The 19,616-nt window shown below is 44.4% G+C and overlaps 1 protein-coding gene across 6 annotated transcripts in view; it reads left to right on the top strand.

The window, feature by feature from the left end:
* Positions 1-19,616, top strand: part of LOC147115252 (zinc finger protein 236) — a 186,535-nt gene that overhangs the window by 75,826 nt on the left and 91,093 nt on the right. For all 6 annotated transcript variants that reach the window (XM_085993641.1, XM_085993640.1, XM_085993642.1 and 3 more), the window contains exons 12-15: positions 1,856-2,009; positions 11,270-11,530; positions 14,530-14,804; positions 17,610-17,711. In XM_085993641.1, the coding sequence (XP_085849767.1) occupies positions 1,856-2,009; positions 11,270-11,530; positions 14,530-14,804; positions 17,610-17,711 (792 nt within the window). The remainder of the gene's footprint in view (positions 1-1,855; positions 2,010-11,269; positions 11,531-14,529; positions 14,805-17,609; positions 17,712-19,616) is intronic.

Raw genomic sequence — 19,616 nt, 5'->3', positions numbered from 1 at the left:
ATGGTGGCGTTAGGCATTTGCGCTGTGCTGCCACCGATGACGTCATCGGTGTGCGCAGCGCCCCATTCGTGCCCCGTTCGCGATATTTGGTAGCGAACGCCGCAGTTGCGCCGCTCGCTACCCGCGCCCGGTTCACGGGGCCTTACTGTGCCGGCAGCGGCGCAAGTTAAGGTGGAGGTGCGGGGCGGCCGCCTGCCAGCACCTCCGTCCCCGGCCTCCTAACCCCCCCCCCCCCCCCCCCCCCCCGCGGCATTGCCGGCCGTTTCCCCGAGAGCCTGGCACTTCTCCTTGGTGCCGGGCTCATTTGCCAGCACTCGCGATCGGGAATCGCGCTGTTGCAGGCACCTCCCCCTTAACAGTGGGAGGAAGGCCTGCAGTACCGCAGTGTGCCGTGCCGCAGCATGTGGCGCTGCGGCACGTTGCGCTGCGATAATCAGTTTCAGCGCCCTAAGAGGGACGCGGAGCGCCTCGAGCCTCGCCCCGTCTTCCTCGAGGGGCACTGAAACTGAATTTCTGGCGATCGGTATCACTCCGATCGCTGCGCTAAATCCTGCGCTCAGCCGACTTTTGCGCCACTTTGGCGCCCCAACCCAATTTCTAGGCCGTTAAGTTTTTTAATCATCTTGGCTCATAAGCATGACTGTGGTATAGGTTATCCGTGGTAATAGTATAATGAATAAACATAGAAGTAGATTACTTGCCTGTGGTACATGTAGATGGCTCATGGGTTTAGAATAGTGTCCTTTCAGTTCTGGTGCCTGGATGGACAGACCAAACTTACGGGACTATGAACTTCTCTCTCTAGTTGTTCACAGTCTCAAATGAAATTAATTTAGGTAGTTAAAATGTAGAAAATACAATACTGGAAATATAAGTAAAAATTGCTAGAATTGCACAGTCAATCTGTCAGTGTCTGGGGAAAAAAACTGTAGACTACTGTTTCAGGTCAGAATCATCTCAGAACTGGAAAAAGGAAGAAAATAGCTCTTTTTGTTTTGCTCAGTTTAATAAAGGGCCTCCCTTGCTTTCCTTTTTTCCAGTGCTGATACCAAAAACCTTGATGCATATTTTCCATTTTCAGATGCCAATTAACCTGCTGTGTATTTCTGGCATTTTAATTTCAATTTAGGCAAAACTCTGTGTGTCTCTTGACAGCACAAAACTTTGAAAGTACTCTGAGTAACTGATGGTGGAAATGGAAATATTACAGTATGGATGCTCGTCCACATTTGGAAATCAGTACTTTACATGTCTACAAAGATGCTAATGCTTATAATATGCATTTATATAATATATTTAATAAGTATTAGCATTTTTGTTTACAGTTTAGCTATAAATTCTACACGAGATATCCAGTCTGGAATTCAAGATAGTTTGATGTATTTCTTTTAAATAGAAGCTCTCTGGCATTGTGATTGTTATTCTTCTGTCCCTTTTCTCGTTTTTCCTGTACTTAATTCTATTACAGACCTTTATTTTGTGCGTTACTGCAAATAAATTATTTTCAAAAGTGTGTAATTAGGTGGCAATTTGCCTGTAATAACTGTATGACTCATTGTATTGTGGGATTCATGATGTTCAGCCCAGCCAAAGCGAATTTGGAAGTTAATATGACTGGTTCACATCAGTCATATAGTGTGTTGTGTAACTGTTCTGTAAGTTAAAAATAAAATGGTTAAAAACCACTTAGTGGTAAGCAGTGGCTAAGGGCAACAACTGATTCATTTCATATTAGTTTTTATTTACAGCCTATGTTTTGTTTTTAACCTGAAAAAAAAACCTTGAATGTATGACTAGCTTTTAAAATGCATAAAAATGAGGTTTACTTAAAAGTTTCACTTCTTTTTCACTGTAGGTCTCATCCAGCAAACACCGCGGAATAGCCAGTTATACAGTCATTACCTGGCCAATGGCATCATAACTGACGGACTGGGTGGGGATAGGCCGTACAAATGTGCATATTGCAACAAGGGCTTTAAAAAATCTAGTCATCTTAAACAACATATCAGGTACAAGTGATAACATGGTTTGTTTAAAGTGTCTTGGAGTTGGTGGTGGTATTATGGCAAGTCTGCATATAGTTTCTATTAGCTGATACTGTTATAGAATTATACAGCGCAGAAGGAGACTATTCGGCCCATCGTGCTTGTGCTGGCTCTTTGGTAGAGCTATCCAATTAGTCCCACTCCCCGGCTCTATCCCCACCGCCCTGCAAATGTCTCCTTTTCAAGTATATATCCAATTCCCATTTGAAAGTTACTATTGAATCTGCTCCTGTTCTCAAAGATAAACATTTTAATGAATTTCCTTACACATATAATGGAAAAGATGTTGCACAACACTACACATTTTATGCTGTAGTTTCAAATTAATCAATAAATGATTCCAGTTTTGCTTCCAAAATTTCGAATAAAAAAGGGATAAATTCTACCAAGTGCCAATTCATGTAACCAGATGAAATGCTGAATAATTTTTTTCAAAGGGGGGGGATATTACAGAAAGTTATAATGTACGACCGTGACCATCAAAATGCAACACCTGTACTAGATCCAGCCCTCCAAATACCTGCATGACGCCTGCAGGGGCCTCTTTAATGCTAATTCAGCCGTATCCTTTTTCTTCTAGTTTTATAAAAAATAATTTTGCCTCTAATGTCCTCTCTTTGTGTAGGTGCCGACTCTTGCTGGATTACAGTTCCATGGGCGTTAATTGCCCTCCAGAGTGGCCATCCTTCATATGTTAGCATGGACACTGGACTTCACACCACTTTTTTGGTGCACCCCATTTACCACAGTTGTTTCTGGCAGCCACGAGACGTGTCTGCCAGTTTTTGGGTGATTGCATGCAAAAAAGGCAAAAAATTATATTGTACCTCCAATTTTCTGTATTTTCTCTTCAATTATGCTGGTTCCTCTTCTGACCTGTATAAAAATGAATGTTCAGGATTGCTAGCTGCTATGGAGATTGCGGAAATAAATTGACATAGGGGCTACGGGGAAAGAGCAGGGGGTAGTGGGACTAATTGAAAAAAGCCGGCACAGGCACGATGAGCCAAATGGCCTCCTTCTGTTTTTAAAATTCTATGACATTGATGACAACTTATTTAGGTTTCCTCTTTGGACCTTGTTTTAGTTTTCTTTGCCTTTACTAGCGACTTGGACATCTGCACTACTGTGGAGTGGCCATTTTCCTTCCAGCATGCACTCCTTTAAAACCTGCAGCAGCACATTACTTCCCACCCCAAATGTGTACTGTGCTCAGCTCTGGCCTCCATATTACAAAAAGGATCTAGAGGCACTGCAGAAGGTGCAAAAATGATTTACAAGGATGATACCAGAACTGAGTGATTATGACCATCAGGAAAGACTGAACAAGCTGAGGCTTTTTTCTCTAGAAAAGAGAAGCCCGAGCGGTGACCTAATAGAGGTCTTTAAAATTAGGAAGGGGTCAGTAGTGTAAATGTAGAGAAGATGTTTCCACTTGTGGGGGGAGTCCAAAACTAGGGGCCATAAATATAAGATGGTCACTAATAAATCCAATAAGGAATTCAGAAGAATCTTCTTTACTCAGAGAGTGGTTAGAATGTGGAACTCGCTACCACAAGGAGTAGTTGAGGCGAATAGTATATGAGGGAGAAAGGAATGGAAGGATATGTTGACGGGGTGAGATGAAGTAAATAGTGTGGGAGGAAGTTCATGTGGAGCATAGACCGGTTATGACGAATGGCGTGTTTCTGTGCTGTAAATTCAATGTAATTCTATGCAAAATATCAATGGCACCAACAACTAAAAGCTAAGGGGAGATCAGCAATCATAGGAAAAGAAGTAGGCTGGAATTTTTTCCAGGTTGGGGGCGGGGGAGGGTGAGAAACCCAGGAGGCCGGGATCGGCATGGGCTCGGTTGTGGGGCTGGGGGGTGGGGGGAGGAGGAGAAGGTCGGGCCAGCCACTGGAGGATTGTGGTCAGCCTCAGCATCATCGGTGGGGTGGTGGGGATCGGAGGCCTGGGGAGGTGATCGGAGACCTCGTGGCGGGGGGGAGTCTCCAATCGTGGGGGGAGGGTTAGGTAGGGACCCTGGATCCAAGAGGTAGGTATAAAGCCACTTACCTCCTGGATGCAGCCGTCGGTTTAACTGCCAGGGTTCACGAATTGTGTGAAAGCCGTCCACATGCAGTTATATTCAAAATGGAGGTGAAAAAAAAAGAGGCTTCCAGCCTCATTATAATATTTAAATTGACGTTCCGCCCCCTGGGAGCGGCTTGGTATCCTGCCTCCTGTGGTGTATGTGCCTTTAAGAGCCCCTGTGTACTGTAATGCCGGTAGTGGCCACTCGGGCTATATAAGCCTGTATAGCGTCTTGTATCTGTTAGTTCACCTCCAGTAAACACCTGTAAACCAACTCCTGCATTCCGTGTCTTCATTAACACAAGGATACAACAGTGGCGACAAATTGGAAACGGACTTACCTGCAATTCGGCAGCACCTCAAGGAGATCGATTCCACAGACGAAGGAAGAAGAAAAGAAAAAAAACAAAAGAAAAAAAGCTGTGGTTTCACCAGCTAGCCGGGCTGGTGGCAGGTACTGCAATAATCCTTCCTGGGCGGCGGGCTGGGGCTCGATCGGCTGGCTCTACAGCGGGGCCAAGCAGTGAAGGCGCAGACAAACAGACGAAGGGTGGAGCACTCGGGAGACGGCCAGCTCTGCAAAACAGGTCGGCGTTCAGACGCAGAGGGAGGGGAAAGTCCCAAAGAGTCCGGCGGGAACAAGTCTCCGACTATTAAAAATATTTGTATAATTAAAACTGCAGAGAACAACGTTGTCAGCGGCGGGAAAGCGCGGGAGGCGCCATTTTTTTTTCAGCAAGGAGGAAGGGAAAGCGCGGGAGGCGCCATTTTTTTTTTTCAGGATGCCTAAGACTGGCAATATTACTGCTTTCGATGGTGATGTGGAGGATTGGACCACATATGTAGAAAGAGTGGAGGTATATTGCACAGCAAATGAAATAGAGCATGATAAAAAAGCATCGATACTCCTGAATCTAATGGGCGCAAAGACATACGGGCTGTTACGAAACTTAATCACTCCAGCCAAACCGATGGACAAGAATTTTAAGGAAATTGTTGATACCCTACAGGAGCACTTAAACCCAACACCGCTGCTGATAGCGGAACGGTTCAAATTCTTCAGGAAGAATCAGCACAAGAATGAAAGTAACGCTGATTACCTCACCGAATTAAGGAAGCTATCAAAGCACTGCCAATTCGGAGCAGGACTGGCAGATTCTCTTCGAGACAAATTCGTCTGCGGTCTCCTAAGTGAAGGAACACAGAAAAGGCTACTTTCTGAGAAAGATTTAACACTGGACAAGGCTTTCAGTATGGCTGTATCATACGAAGCAGCAGCGAGAGGAGCTGCAGAGATACAGCACAAGCCACAGGATTTCGGCACCCATGAAATGACACAGGATTTCGAGAGATGTTATCGGTGCAGCACATCCACCCATGACCAGAGGGACTGCTGGTTCAAGGACAAAGCATGCAGGCAATGCGGAAAGATGGGACACATTGCACGTGTATGCCGATCTGGAAACAAAAAATCCACTGACAAAAAAAAAATCAATAAAGAAAAGTACAAAAAGGTACAAATGATGATGGACAGTAGCTCCGAAGACCAGAAGAGCGATAGCGACTCCGGAAACAAGTGACTAAGCTGTCTCAAATTACATAATGTAATTGCCAAAGAAGATTACCAGACCATTTGGGTTACCCTCACGATAGCAGGGTCCCCAGATAAAATGGAGCTAGATACAGGATCAGCTCTGACCGTCATAAGTCGACAGGATTACGAGCGGCTATTTCCGCACATACCCTTGAAAGACACATCCATTATCTTAAAAACATATACAGGGCAGAAAGTATACCCCAGAGGGAAAATAAGGGTGCCTGTTGTATACAACGGCAAGGAAATACAGAAGTTGTATTTATATGTTCTGCAAAATGGTGGTCCACCGCTGTTGGGACGTGAATGGATCAGAAAGATACGTTTAGACTGGCACTCCATTCAGGCACTGACGGTGACCAGTAAGAAAAAAAATGATGATGACGTCATACCTGAACAATTGAAAGACATCTTGGCCAACGCCAAAGAAGTGTTCCAACAGGAACTAGGAACCTTGAAAGGCGTCACCGCCTCAATAAAGGTGGAAGATGCGGCAATTCCCAAGTTTTTTAAGGCAAGGCCAGTGCCGTACGCAATTCGTCCAGCAGTCGAGGCAGAGCTGGAGAATTTTGAAAGGACAGGCGTATTATCCAAGATAGATTGGAGCGAATGGGCAACACCCATCATCCCGGTCATGAAGAAAACTTTGAATAATGATAAATCTGAAGAACAGAGAAAAATTCGCATCTGTGGGGACTTCAAGGTGACTGTAAACCCGGTCCTTCACACGGTACAGTATCCTCTTCCGAGGATAGAAGATATTTTCGCCTCACTATCCGGAGGGAAACGTTTCACAAAAATTGACTTGGCACAGGCATATCTACAGATGGAGGTTGAGGAGGCTTCTAAAAAGTATCTCACAATAAACACACACAAAGGCCTGTACCAGTACAATCGACTGGTTTTCGGAGTAGCATCAGCTCCAGCTATCTGGCAAAGGGCTATGGAACAAGTCCTGCAAGGAATTCCTGGGACACAATGCTACCTAGACGACATCCTTGTAACAGGAGAAAACGACAACGAGCACCTTGCCAATTTGGAGCAGGTGCTCACTAGGCTGAGAGAAAGGGGCCTACGAGCAAACCACCCCAAGTGTGAATTTTTTCAGAAACAAATATCATATTGTGGCCACATAATTAACGAAGAAGGGTTGCATAAGTCCCCTGAAAAAATTGAAGCGGTCATAAAAGCCCCAGCACCTGAAAATGTCTCACAATTACGGTCGTTCCTGGGATTGATAAATTACTATCATAAATTTTTACCGAACTTGTCAACTGTTCTGCACCCTCTTAACGAACTGCTACAAACGGGAGTAATTTGGGAATGGAGCGAGAACTGTAAATGTGCCTTCCATAAATGTAAAGGCTTGATCACGTCCAAGGAAGTTTTGGCTCATTACAACCCATCACTGCCAATCAGACTGGCGTGCGATGCATCCCCTTATGGCGTAGGAGCGGTATTATCGCATAGATTCCCTGATGGCTCGGAGCGGCCGATAGCTTTTGCGTCACACTCATTGAACTCAGCTGAGCGTAACTATGCCCAGATCGACAGGGAAGCACTCAGCCTGGTATGGGGGTGAAGAAATTCAACCATTACCTACATGGATAAAAATTTACCTTGTTGACTGACCATCAACCCCTCGTCTCCATATTCAACCCTAAAAAGGGCGTTCCCATTATGACAGCACAAAGGCTACAGAGGTGGTCCCTTTTCCTAGGGGCACACCGATATGACATAGAATACAAAGGATCAAAACAGCATGGAAATGCTGACGGTTTATCGCGTCTACCGTTACCAACGGTAGAAGAAGCACCTACAGTGGACCCAGTGGAAATGTTCCACTCTACCATAGTAGATTGTCTACCAGTAACAAATGCTGCCATTGAAAAGGAAACGAGAAATGACCCGACTCTCTCTCTCTCGAGTCTACGATTTAACGGTGAAGGGATGGCCAGCACATGGCGAACCACTGTTGCCAGCATTCTCGCAAAGAGGAGAACAGCTGTCAGTGTGCCGAGGAACCTTGATGTGTGGATCCAGAGTGGTGATTCCACCCAAACTCAAGGATAGAGTGCTAAAGGAGCTTCATGAGGGGCATCTGGGTGGAGCGAAAATGAAGAACCTAGCCAGAGCGTTTGTGTGGTGGCCAGGTATCGATGGAGACATCGAAGAAATGACCAAGGGCTGTCTAGGATGCCAGAAGGTCCAAAACGCCCCACCACAAGCCCCTCTACATCCATGGGAATGGCCCTCATCTCCATGGCAAAGAGTACACATCGACTTTGCTGGTCCATTTATGGACTCAATGTTCTAAATCGCGGTTGACGCACACTCCAAGTGGCCGGAGGTAATAAAGATGACCTCCACCAGCACGGAAAAAACCATCACAGTATTAAGGACCATATTTGCCAGGAATGGGCTGCCTGAACAGATCTGTTCTGATAATGGACCACAATTTGTGTCCGAAGAATTCAGAAAGTTCTTAAAAAAACAATGGGGTTAAGCACTATACATCCGCCCCATACCATCCCGCCACCAATGGATTGGCTGAAAGGTTTGTCCAGACCTTCAAGAAGGCCATAAAGGCTATGGGTAATGAAGGCATCAATCTACAGCATAAGGTAGATAACTTCTTGTTTGCCTACAGGAATGCAACACATATGGTTACAAACTAAACTCCCGCCATGATGTTTTTCAATAGAAGACTAAGATGCCGGCTGGATTTGATCAAGCCAAACATCAGAAGGGACGTAGAGAACCGGCAATTTCAAGGCATGAATGAAAGGCCAACTAGAACCTTCCAGATAGGTCAACAAGTTTTGGCCCGGGACTACCGTACCGAGAAATGGCAGCCTGGAACTATTTGCACACGACTAGGACCACTGAGGTATACCGTGGACATTGGAGAAAGCATAATAAAGCGCCATGCTGACCAGATCATAGAGTCATCCAAAAAGGGACAACCTACACCACCACTCTATACGCCTAATGATGAAGTAGAGATACCCATAGTATCTACCTCCGATCCGGTGATACTGGAACCAGATGAACCCGACACTGGCATTCAAGCCGAATCAACCTTACCAAAAGAACCTACTACACCACCGAAAACTACTACACCACCGGAAACTACTACACCACCGAGGCGTTATCCGGACCGAGTCAGGAAGCCTCCAGAGAGACTGACTTATAATTGATTAACTGCAGCAAATGTTTAGATTATTGTTCTTGTACACATGTTAATAACAATTACTTAAAATGTTATGTACTGGTTGTCTAAAAGGGGAGGAATTGTGGTGTATGTGCCTTTAAGAGCCCCTGTGTACTGTAATGCCGGTAGTGGCCACTCGGGCTATATAAGCCTGTATAGTGTCTTGTATCTGTTAGTTCACCTCCAGACTTTGTCCAGTAAACACCTGTAAACCAACTCCTGCATTCCGTGTCTTCATTAACACACGGATACAACACCTCCGTTAAAACCGGAAGTGGGCGGGATCAGGCCGGGAATCCAATTTTTAACAATTTAACTGCCCCCACGCTCCAAACCCACCCGGTTTTTTTTAGGGGAAAATTCCAGCCGTAGTGGGGGTTTTTTTTAATTAAAAGGTTAAAATGGAAGTATTGCAATGCACAGAGTGTGAGACTTAAAGCCGAGAGCGAGAGTTGTAAGGCTGTGGAATTCACTTCCAGGGATAGCGGTTAAGGCAGAAACGATGTCAACATTCAAGATTAAATTGGATAGGTGGATGAAGGAAAAGGGAATGAAGGGGAATGGGAACAGGTTGGGTAGATATGATTAGCATTGTTTGCTGACAGGGTGTGTAAACGTCGAGAGAGACTGGTTGGGCTGAATGGCCTGTTACTGTTATTGCAACTTCTACGCACAGATAGGTTTCATTTCCACTGGGAAAATCCATTGGTTTTAAAGACAAAGAGAATTACAACAGTTGGAGCTAAGGCTCATGAGAAGCCAAGTGCCAGTAGAAGGGAAAAAAAAGAAAAACATTTCAGAAATGACTGCAGATGCCGGAAATCTGAAATAGAAACAGAAAATGCTGGAAATACTCAGCAGGTCAGATCTGCTGAGCATGTTCTGTTTTTATTTAAGAAACAACTGAAACCGCCAATTCACGAAGGATTCCAAGCCTGTCAGTTTAAAATCTTACTTGACTGCCTGTGAACCCTATTTTTTTTTTACGTGAGCAAATATTAAAGGTATGTTGAGGCAGTCGGACTTGACTCGATCAACAAATAAAATCCAAACACACGAGCCTGGAATTTGCGTTCCATTGCGCTGGATTTTTCGGCCTAATTTGCCCCAAAGGCGGCCAAACCGGCGCAAAGGATTGCGGAGTTCAAGCGCAAAATACGTCCCAACACAAATCGAGTTTTCGCAATCTTTTGTGCTAGTTTTTTTTTTAAAAAACCTGCGCTGGAAGCAGGCCCCACCCACAAAACTGGCCAGACCCCCAGATTAAATGAATCACCATGGCGAGCTCCCACTAATTGCACTCCATGTGCGGGCCTACAAGGCGGTTCTTAAAATTAAGCTTTTTTAGCGCAAGGGCAATAATTATGCACGTTTTAAAAGCTTTTAAATATTTTTTTAATTTACACTAAGAAACTGACTAGTGTACACCAATGTAACTAACTAGCAAATGGTTGTATGTAGTTTTTTTTTAAGTCGTTTTCAGTTATTTAAAATCCGGTTACTCACAGGTGGTGGACTAGACACTCTTGATTATTAATTTAAATTATTTTGGTGATTAAACCCATTTTCAGCCGTATTAATCAAACTGCACCAGGTTGCCACTCTTAAATATATCAAGGAATGCCTTTTAATGCAATGTTCTAAAGCACTGCCCGATTGTGCTGGTTCATGGAAGATTTTGCGTTAGGTGATGTGCAAATGAGTTTGAACGGAAACTTGAGCAAAAAAAAAAACACTTGTGAAAACTAGTGCAATTTGCACCCGGATTGCCGATTGCGCCCAAAGCGGAAACACTTGCCAGGGCGTCGTCTTGTTGAGACTTCAGCTTCCAAGCGACGAGGACATATTGAAGTTCAGGGAAAAGGGTTATTCAACTGCAGCATTTATAGCAAGTGCTCATCATGAAGAGTTTGAATGCATTTCTCCCTTACATACCTAATTATCTTAAACAGCATTACATAGAATTTACAGCAAAGAAACAGGCCATTCGGCCCAAGTGGTCCGTGCTGGCGAGCCCCCTCCTACCTCACTTCAATCGCACCCTATCAGCATATCCTATTCCTTTCTCCCTCATGTGTTTATCTAGCTTCCCCTTAAATGCATCTATACTATTCACCTCAACTACTCCATGTGGTAGCAAGCTCTACATTCTCGCCACTCTCTGGGTAAAGAATTTTCTCCTGAATTCCCAATTGGAGTTAATAGGTGACTATCTTGTATTCAGTACTTACTATCACTGGAGCTGAAATGAGGGAGGAAAGAAAGTTCTGCTGTTTTGGAATTCTCTACTTGCACGGGTGGTGATGGTTGTGGCCAACTAGTTTGTTCTTATTTCAGATCTCATACAGGTGAAAAACCGTTCAAATGCTCACAGTGTGGCAGAGCTTTTGTTTCATCGGGAGTCCTTAAGTCACATATCCGGACGCATTCTGGCCTCAAAGCCTACAAATGTCTGATTTGTGATGGCACTTTCACCACGAATGGCAGTCTGAAGAGGCACATGTCAACCCACAGTGAGGTGCGTCCTTTCATGTGCCCCTATTGTCAGAAGACTTTCAAGACGTCCATGAATTGTAAAAAGCATATGAAGACACATAGGTAAGAGCTTTTGAAGTAATTTTGAAATGCATTTAGTTACAGCTACCTCAACCTTCCTGTGTACATAGGCCTCCTCTGAGCTTAGAGTCATCAGGTTATTTAATGACAATGGAATGATGCAGGCCCACCTTCTCTGAGGTCTGCTAGAGAAAAAGAGCTGATTCCAGGGCAATATTGTGAAGAGTCCTGCTTTCTGTGCCCTTGGTTTATGGCCACAGGTAGGTCATTTGAATGATGAGGCTTCATGGAGAGAGTGGAAAGGTGGAATTGTAGAAACTTCGTGGTGGGGGGAATAAGTTTTTGTTCTATATGCCATTCATCCACCGAGCCCCAAGGTAAGCGCAGGGATGGTAGTTCTGGGGCAGTCAGCACTTTGCAAAAGGTGGGTAGTAGTCTGGGGAGGGGAGTCTACACTTTTCATGTGGGGTCCGGAGGAGCACTCCGGTACCCCCTGGCCCCACAAAGGAAAGTTTAAAACCTTACCTGGAATTGCCTCTTCAGCCGACTCTCCAGGGTTCAGCTGTCGGGATGACCGCTGCTGGGCAGCTCGCTTAACCCCGGGTACAGATGGCGCCGGGGCCCTATTGACGTAATAGGACCCCAATTTGCATAAATATATGAAGCTCATGCCTGAAAAAACAGGCATTTTAAAATGGCAGCCGAGCAGGAGCAGCTTGAGTTTAATCATCCGTTCCAATTTAACTGTCCCCCAACCTGGTTTACGCCAAGCAAGTGGTTTTAACTGCCGTTCTCTCACCTAACCCCCCCACCCCCACCTCCTATGCATCGATTAGACGTGGGTGTCTGCATCACGCAGTCCCAGGTCAGGTATAGAATGCAGAGTAAGATTCCCTGTTACTCCATCCAAACAATGTGCCTTAACTTCAACTTCAGAAGGCTGCCCTGAATTTATAGCAGTGTGTCATGTTTCCAATTCCTACATCTTACGACCTTTCTGAGCGAGACTGCCAGTTTATGAGCAGTTTTATGTTGCAGGCTCAAGCCCGTCCATTCATTGAGTTGGAACTGACCAAACTTATTTTACTGAGGCTGTTACAAACAGCAGTGAATGAATACTTTCATTCCATCAATCTAAGCTTCAATGTGTCTTCAACGAGAGATCCAAAGCTATCTTGTTATCCACCAGGAAACATTCAGGTAGTGAGAAACCTTTTAACATGTTTTTGGCAACTTTTGTTGAAATTATAATAAAAGAAAGAACTTGCATTTTTATAGCGCCTTTCGCAGCCTCAGGCTGTCCCAAAGCACTTTACAGCCAATGAAGTACTTTTGAAGTGCAGCCACTGTTCTAAAGTAGGAAACGTGGCAGCCAATTTGCACATAGCAACTCCCACAAACAGCAATGAGATGATAACCAGATAATCTGATTTAGTGATGTTGGTTGAGGGATAAATATTGACCAGGACACTGGGGAGAACTCCCCTGCTCTTCTACAAAATAGTGCCATGGGATCTTTTACGTCCGCCTGAGAGGGCAGACAGGGCCTCAGTTTAACATCTCATCTGAAAGACGGCACCTCGGGCAGTGCAGCACTCCCTCAGCACTGCACTGGAGTGTCAGTCTAGATTTTGTGCTCAAGTCTCTGGAGTGGGACTTGAACCCACAACCTTCTAACTCAGGTGAGAGTGCTGCCCACTGAGCCACGGCTTACATGTATACTAAACAAATAATTTATTATATAGTTTAAAGTAATTTGTAACATCAAACAGGATAGCCTGTGCACTAAATAAACTATCTTGCAAGACAACTTGAGGGAGACAAAGCCACTTGCATTTAGTACGATAGCAAAATACTGCGGATGTTGGAAATCCGAAATAACAACAGAAAATGCTGGAAAAACTCAGCAGGTCAGGCAACATCCGTGGACAGAAATTTGAGTTGACGTTTCGGGTCGAACCCTTCTTCAAAACTGGAAAGAAAAGATAGATCGGAGGCAGGGCTGCGATCGGACAAAAGAATAAAAGAAACAAAAGAAGTTGCTTGTAGACGAGTGACTGTTTGGCATTGATACAGAAATGAGAGTTCATACAGCTAAAACTATGCTAATGAAGGCAAATACAATGAAAGCTTGTTTTAATTTGTTCTTGAAATGTGAGCAACATTGGCAAGGCGGCATTATTTCCCGTCCCTAATTACCCTGAGGGCCGTTAGAATCAACCACGCAGTGTGGGTCTGGAGTCACCTGTAGGCCAGACTGGATAGAGGTGGCAGATTCCGTTCCCTGATGGACATTAGTTAGCTAGTTGGGTTTTTATGGTCATTGCCTGGTGCTAGCCCATAACCTTTGAGGTCCGAGTCCTGTATAGTCCAGTACTCATCCACTTGCCTGGATGAGTGCAGCTCCAACAGCACTCAAGAAGCTCGACACCATCCAGGACAAAGCAGCCCGTTTGATTGGCACCCCATCCACCACCTTAAACATCCACTCCCTCCACCACCGGCGCACCGTGGCTGCAGTGTGTATCATCTACAAGATGCACTGCAGCAACTCGCCAAGGCTTCTTCGACAGCACCTCCCAAACCCGCGACCTCTTCCACCTAGAAGGACAAGGGTAGCAGGTGCATGGGAACACCACCACCTCCAAGTTCCCCTCCAAGTCACACACCATCCTGACTTAGAAATACATTGTCAATCCTTCATCGTTGCTGGGTCAAAAACTTGGAACTCCCTCCCTAACAGCACTGTGGGAGCACCGTCACCACACAGACTGCAGCGGTTAAAGAAGGCAGCTCACAACCACCTTCTCGAGGACAATTAGGGATGGCCAATAAATGCTGTCCCTGCCAGCGACGCCCACATCCCAGGAACAAATTTTAAAAAAACATAACCACTAGGCTACCGTACGTTATGAGGATTTTAGTTTGATGCATAGCATAAAAAAGAAATATAAGTTTGCCTTTTCTACATGAGACCAACATTGAAATCAAATTTTCTTTCAAATTCTGATCCACCTACATTAATTTGTTTCTATGTACAGGTATGAACTTGCTCAGCAGATACAACAACAGCTGCAGCAGCAACAGCAGCAAGCATCACTGGATGATGATGGCTTGGTCGAATCTATGGAACAGCACCCTGACTCAGCTAACGACCAGGCGCAAGCCCAGCTTCAAGCTGATGATCTACAGGAGTCTTCGACAGTCAGCGCTGACCAACAGACTTTGCTCAGTCTGAGCCAAGAGCAAGTTGTGGGATCTCAGCAAAGTGGCCTTGGCCAACAGCTTGCAGACCAGCAGCTTGTACAGGATGAAGGTAAAATTAGGAAAGCTCCATTAGCATTAGTTTACACTCTTTTTTTCTGTGAACTGAATTTAAAAAAATATTGTGGCCAACATTGAAGGTTAGAAAGATTGCAATAGCACGGCTTGTTTCTTTTCTGAGTGGAAGTAGGGGAAGGAACACAGCGGCCCTGAATTTCCATGGGTTTGTCCCGAACTCCCGCCCTAACCTGGGCGGGAGATCAGCGGAACCTGCATTTAGGCTGTCTCTTGAGGGAGTTCTGCCAATCTCCCGCCAACATTACGCCCGGAGATCGGGACACCACCTGCGGAAATTCGGGGACCAGGGTTCTTCAAAGTAGGGGACCAACAAATGGCCGGTGAGAGGAGAGTCCATGATACAGTAATCATAAGTGGGTGTAATAGGCCAAATGGCCTTTCCTCGGTCTGGACTCTTTTCTGTTGCATTACATTGTTCAAAATATGAAATGGGTAGAAATAATCACCCACCTCTGTTTTGCAGTATACATCTACTCCAAAAATAAGTAGTTTTTTAATGGAGAAATGTAACACAGTCTTAACAGGGAAGAATCAAACTTCATCATTACAAATATATAATGACCCCTTTGCTCGATTTAAAAAAAAAAAAAAGTTTAATATTATAATTTACTAAGATTTCAAAAGTTTAATGTGTACTGATTTAATTTCTGATCATCACTGATAAAGTTGCAGCAATTACATCAGTTATTAATCTTTCAATGAAAAGGTCATTTGTAGCAACTGTGCGGCGTGCCCAAGCTGCTGATATGTGCCATGATCCCCGCTAACATGTAGTCGCTAATAAATCCAATAAGGAATTCAGGGGTAGCTTCTTTACCCAGAGAGTGGTGAGAACGTGGAACTCGCTACCACAGGGAGTGGTTGAGGTGAATAGCATAGATACATTTCAGGGGATGCTGGATAAACCTGAGGTAGAAAGGAATAGAAGGATATGCTGATAGGGTTAGATGAAGTAGGGTAGGAGGAGGCTCGTGTGGCATGGACCAGATGGGCCGAATGGCCTGTTTCTGTGCCTTAAATTCTAGGTAACAGCAAATCCAAGCAAAACTGAATGGAAGCTGTCCTCACCAACTTTTCCTAAATGATCCTCGTGGCATTATTGTCTTGCATCTCTCCCTCCCTCCCTCTTGTCCTCTCTATTTTGTAATATATATGTGTGTGCATATATATATTATGTATCTCAAGTCCCAATGTTAGCTGTCACTTAACTTGCCTACCTCATTTGGGTGGGGAATTTTATCTTTTCCGATCCAAGCCACTAGATGGAGCTGGAGAGACTAACATGCTCCTCCTCATTCTGTTTGAATCACATCGTACAGCCAGCAGTTAATCAGAAGCATGACCCATGACCTTCACAATCCTTTGACAAATGGCTTGCAAATGAGAACATATCTAACCCATTTTAAGCTAGTATTTTTAGTTTTCCTTGCCCTGCCTTCCTTTACCAAAAAGTGAACATGCTCTCGCACATTACATGGAATTTACAGCACAGAAACTGGCTTTCGTTCCAACAGGTCTATGCCGGTGTTTATGCACCACATGATCCTCCTCCTACCCTACTTCATCTCGCCCTATCGGCATATCCTTCTACATCTGATGTTGCTGCTGGGTTGCGAGGTGCAAGAATGTCCTAGATTGACTGATTTGTTTTGTTTTTTAACTTTTCGGGAAGTTCTTTGCTTTCATTCACCTCAGAGACTGGGAACTCCCTGTGTGGGAATTCAAGGTGTGACCTTGTATCTTTCTACCCTCTAGCACACAGTAATGGAGTTCCAAAGTACTGTGCCAACATATCACCAGAAAATCAACCTGTTACCAAATAAAGTAATGGGTAGATTTTATGAAATAGCTCACTGAGAGAGCACATATTGGGAATTCCGGTGCAAAGATCAGTGTGCCCATAAATTTCCCAACCATTAAAAATATGATTTTTTAAGGCACCTTTTATGTAATTCTGTTTCTCTTAGTTTATTGTATTTATACAACAAGTATGCTTTACAAATGGTGATCCTAAACAATGTATGCTATTTAAAACTAGATAGCTGCAGAGCTTTATTTAGTTTATTTCAAAACGGTTCATTTTATCATCCTCTGACCTTGATGTAGTTGAATACATTCACTGGCCCTATGTATGACAATAGCTTTTTCTGCACAAACAGTGCAAGGACTTTAAGGCCCATTTACAGAGTGCTATATTCTGAGTGCCCTGAAACATTATGACCCTAGAGAGAATGGACTAGTCTGAGGAAAAGCGAATTAAAGTCCCTAACAGCGGAGAGATTCTAAATTCTATGATGTCTACTGGGACATTGGCAATTTCTTATAGACTAAATGCGTGAGGCCAGACGTGTGTTGCTATGGTGTGTCGGTAGGGCTTGAAGCCTCGTGTGTCTTGTGTTACTCAGTTTTATTCACTTTCCTGGTGCCATCTAAATGCCTAATATATTTAACTTCTTTACCCAGAGAGTGGTGAAAATGTGGAACTTGCTACCACAAGGAGTAATTGAGGTGAATAGCATAGATGCCTTTATAAGGGGAAGATAGACAAGTACATGAGGGATAAAGGAATAGAAGGATATGCAGATAGGATGAGATGAAGAGGGGTGGGAGGAGGCTCGTGTGGAGCATAAACACCGGCACGGATCAAGAGGGCCAAATGGCCTGTTTCTGTGCTGGAAGTTCTATGTAATTTTATGTAATACATATTTGCCTTTTCCTACTTTAATCTGAATTCATAACCAATTGATCGTTTTGTTTGCTACTTATTTTCCTACTCCAGAATCCTTTGTGACAACACCGAACTCCTTGCAGCAGAATATCAGCCAATTTGATCAACAAGCTATAACGCAGCAGGCCTTTGACCAGCAGAGCCTGACCCAAGGTTGGAGTCTTAATAAAAATCAATTTGGTGGCTTATAACTGGCTTTTGAAAAATTGAGCGACGTTTTTGAGTTGCTCTCGTTTTTTTCGAATAATCGTTGCCAACATATGGGCTTTGTTTAAATGTGAACTGAGATATTGATTAACATTATGCTGCGCTGTGTGCAGGGGGGGGGGAGGGGGACAAGTCGCGTCAACCAAAAAAATGAGCAAATTCAAATCAATCAATTAAGGGGAAGCTAAATCAACACTTGAGGGTGAAAGGGATAGAAGGATATGTTGATGGGGTGAGATGACACAGGGTGGGAGGAGGCTCGTGTGGAGCATAAACACCGGCAGAGACCAGTTAGGCCGAATGACCTGTTTCTGTGCTGTCGATTCTGCGTAAATTTTGGTCTCTGTTTAATGACAATGACACTTCCAGACAAACCTATCAACATATCAATAAAATTAAATGTACTCTTGAATCACTATCCTTGTAAACTCACGCTGCTGACGAAACAATCCGCGCAGATGTGTGACCTTGAACCGAGCAGCGTTAAATTTAAAAATAGGTTTATTATTCAGAACCAGTGGTGAGTACCGTGGTCAGCATTTCACAATTGTTGAGCTATTGCATCATTTGGGGTTTTACTTCTGTATTGTCACTGCATGTGTTTTTTGTAATAAGGAGCTTTTCTACTGCTGAGAAGTGCCTTACTTCTTTTGTGATGTTAAATCTAAAACAGATTTTTTTTGTTAGTATGTGCAGAATTGGAGAAGTTTATTCTTTTCTCTTTATCATAATCTGAGTAGATTTTTTAAAAAGTAGGCCCGTTTCTTAAAAAGAAAATTAGAACCGTTCTCCAAGACTAATTTATGGGTCAACAACTTGCATTTATATAACCTCTTTAACGTAAAATGTCCCAAGGCGCGTCCCAGGAGCGTTATCAAACAAAAATGTGACACCGAGTCACATGAGATGTTGGGACAGGTGACCAAAAGCTTAGTCAATGACGTAGGTTAAAAGGAGCGTCTTAAAAGAGGAGAGAGAGGCGGGGAGGTTTAGGGAGGAAAATCCAGAGCTTGGGGCCTAGACTGCTGAAGGCACGGCTGCCAATGGTGGGGCGAAGGAAATCAGGAATGTGCAAGAGGCTAGAATTGGATTGTAAACAGAAACCAAAAGCAAGGGGGATCAACGGAGGATGCAATCACAACTGCTCCACACTCTGCACTGAATCACTTAGATGGTAAAGAGACCTACATCAGAATGTTGTTCATAGACTACAGCTCAGCATTCAACACTATCGTCCCCAACAAGCTGGCCACCAAACTCCACACTCTTGGCCTGAACACTTCCCTCTGCAACTGGACCCTGGACTTCCTAACAAACAAACCCAAGTCTGTCAAATTAGGTAACCACACCTTCCCCCCCCCCCCCCCCCCCTGAACACGGGGGCCCCACAAAGATGTGTGCTGAGCCCCCTCCTCTACTCCCTCTTCACCCATGACTGTGTGGCTGTTCATGGTTCCAACACCACCATCAAGTTTGCGGATGATACCACGGTAGTAGGCCAGATCACCAACAACGATGAGTCAGCCTACAGGGAGGAGGTCCAGCATCTCGTGAAGTGGTGCGCCGATAACAACCTGGCCCTTAACATCAAGAAAACCAAATAAATCATTGTGGACTTCAGGAAGTCTAAAGGCGGAAGTCACACCCCCATCCACATCAATGGGGCTGTGGTGGAAAGGGTGGACAGCTTTAAGTTCCTCGGAGTCCACATCACGGAAGACCTCTCCTGGTCCCTCAATACCCCCTTTCTGGTGAAGAAGGCCCAGCAGCGCCTTAACTTCCTAAGGAGGCTGAAGGGATGTAACCTGTCACCCCTGATCCTCTCTAACTTTTACCGCTGCACAATAGAGA

Source organism: Somniosus microcephalus, chromosome 7 (assembly GCF_052327205.1).
Source record: "Somniosus microcephalus isolate GS21.2 chromosome 7, FLI_Smic_1.0, whole genome shotgun sequence".
NCBI lineage: Eukaryota > Metazoa > Chordata > Chondrichthyes > Squaliformes > Somniosidae > Somniosus > Somniosus microcephalus.
Note: the sequence above shows the minus strand (reverse complement) of the source record. Positions and strands in the feature narration are given on the sequence as shown.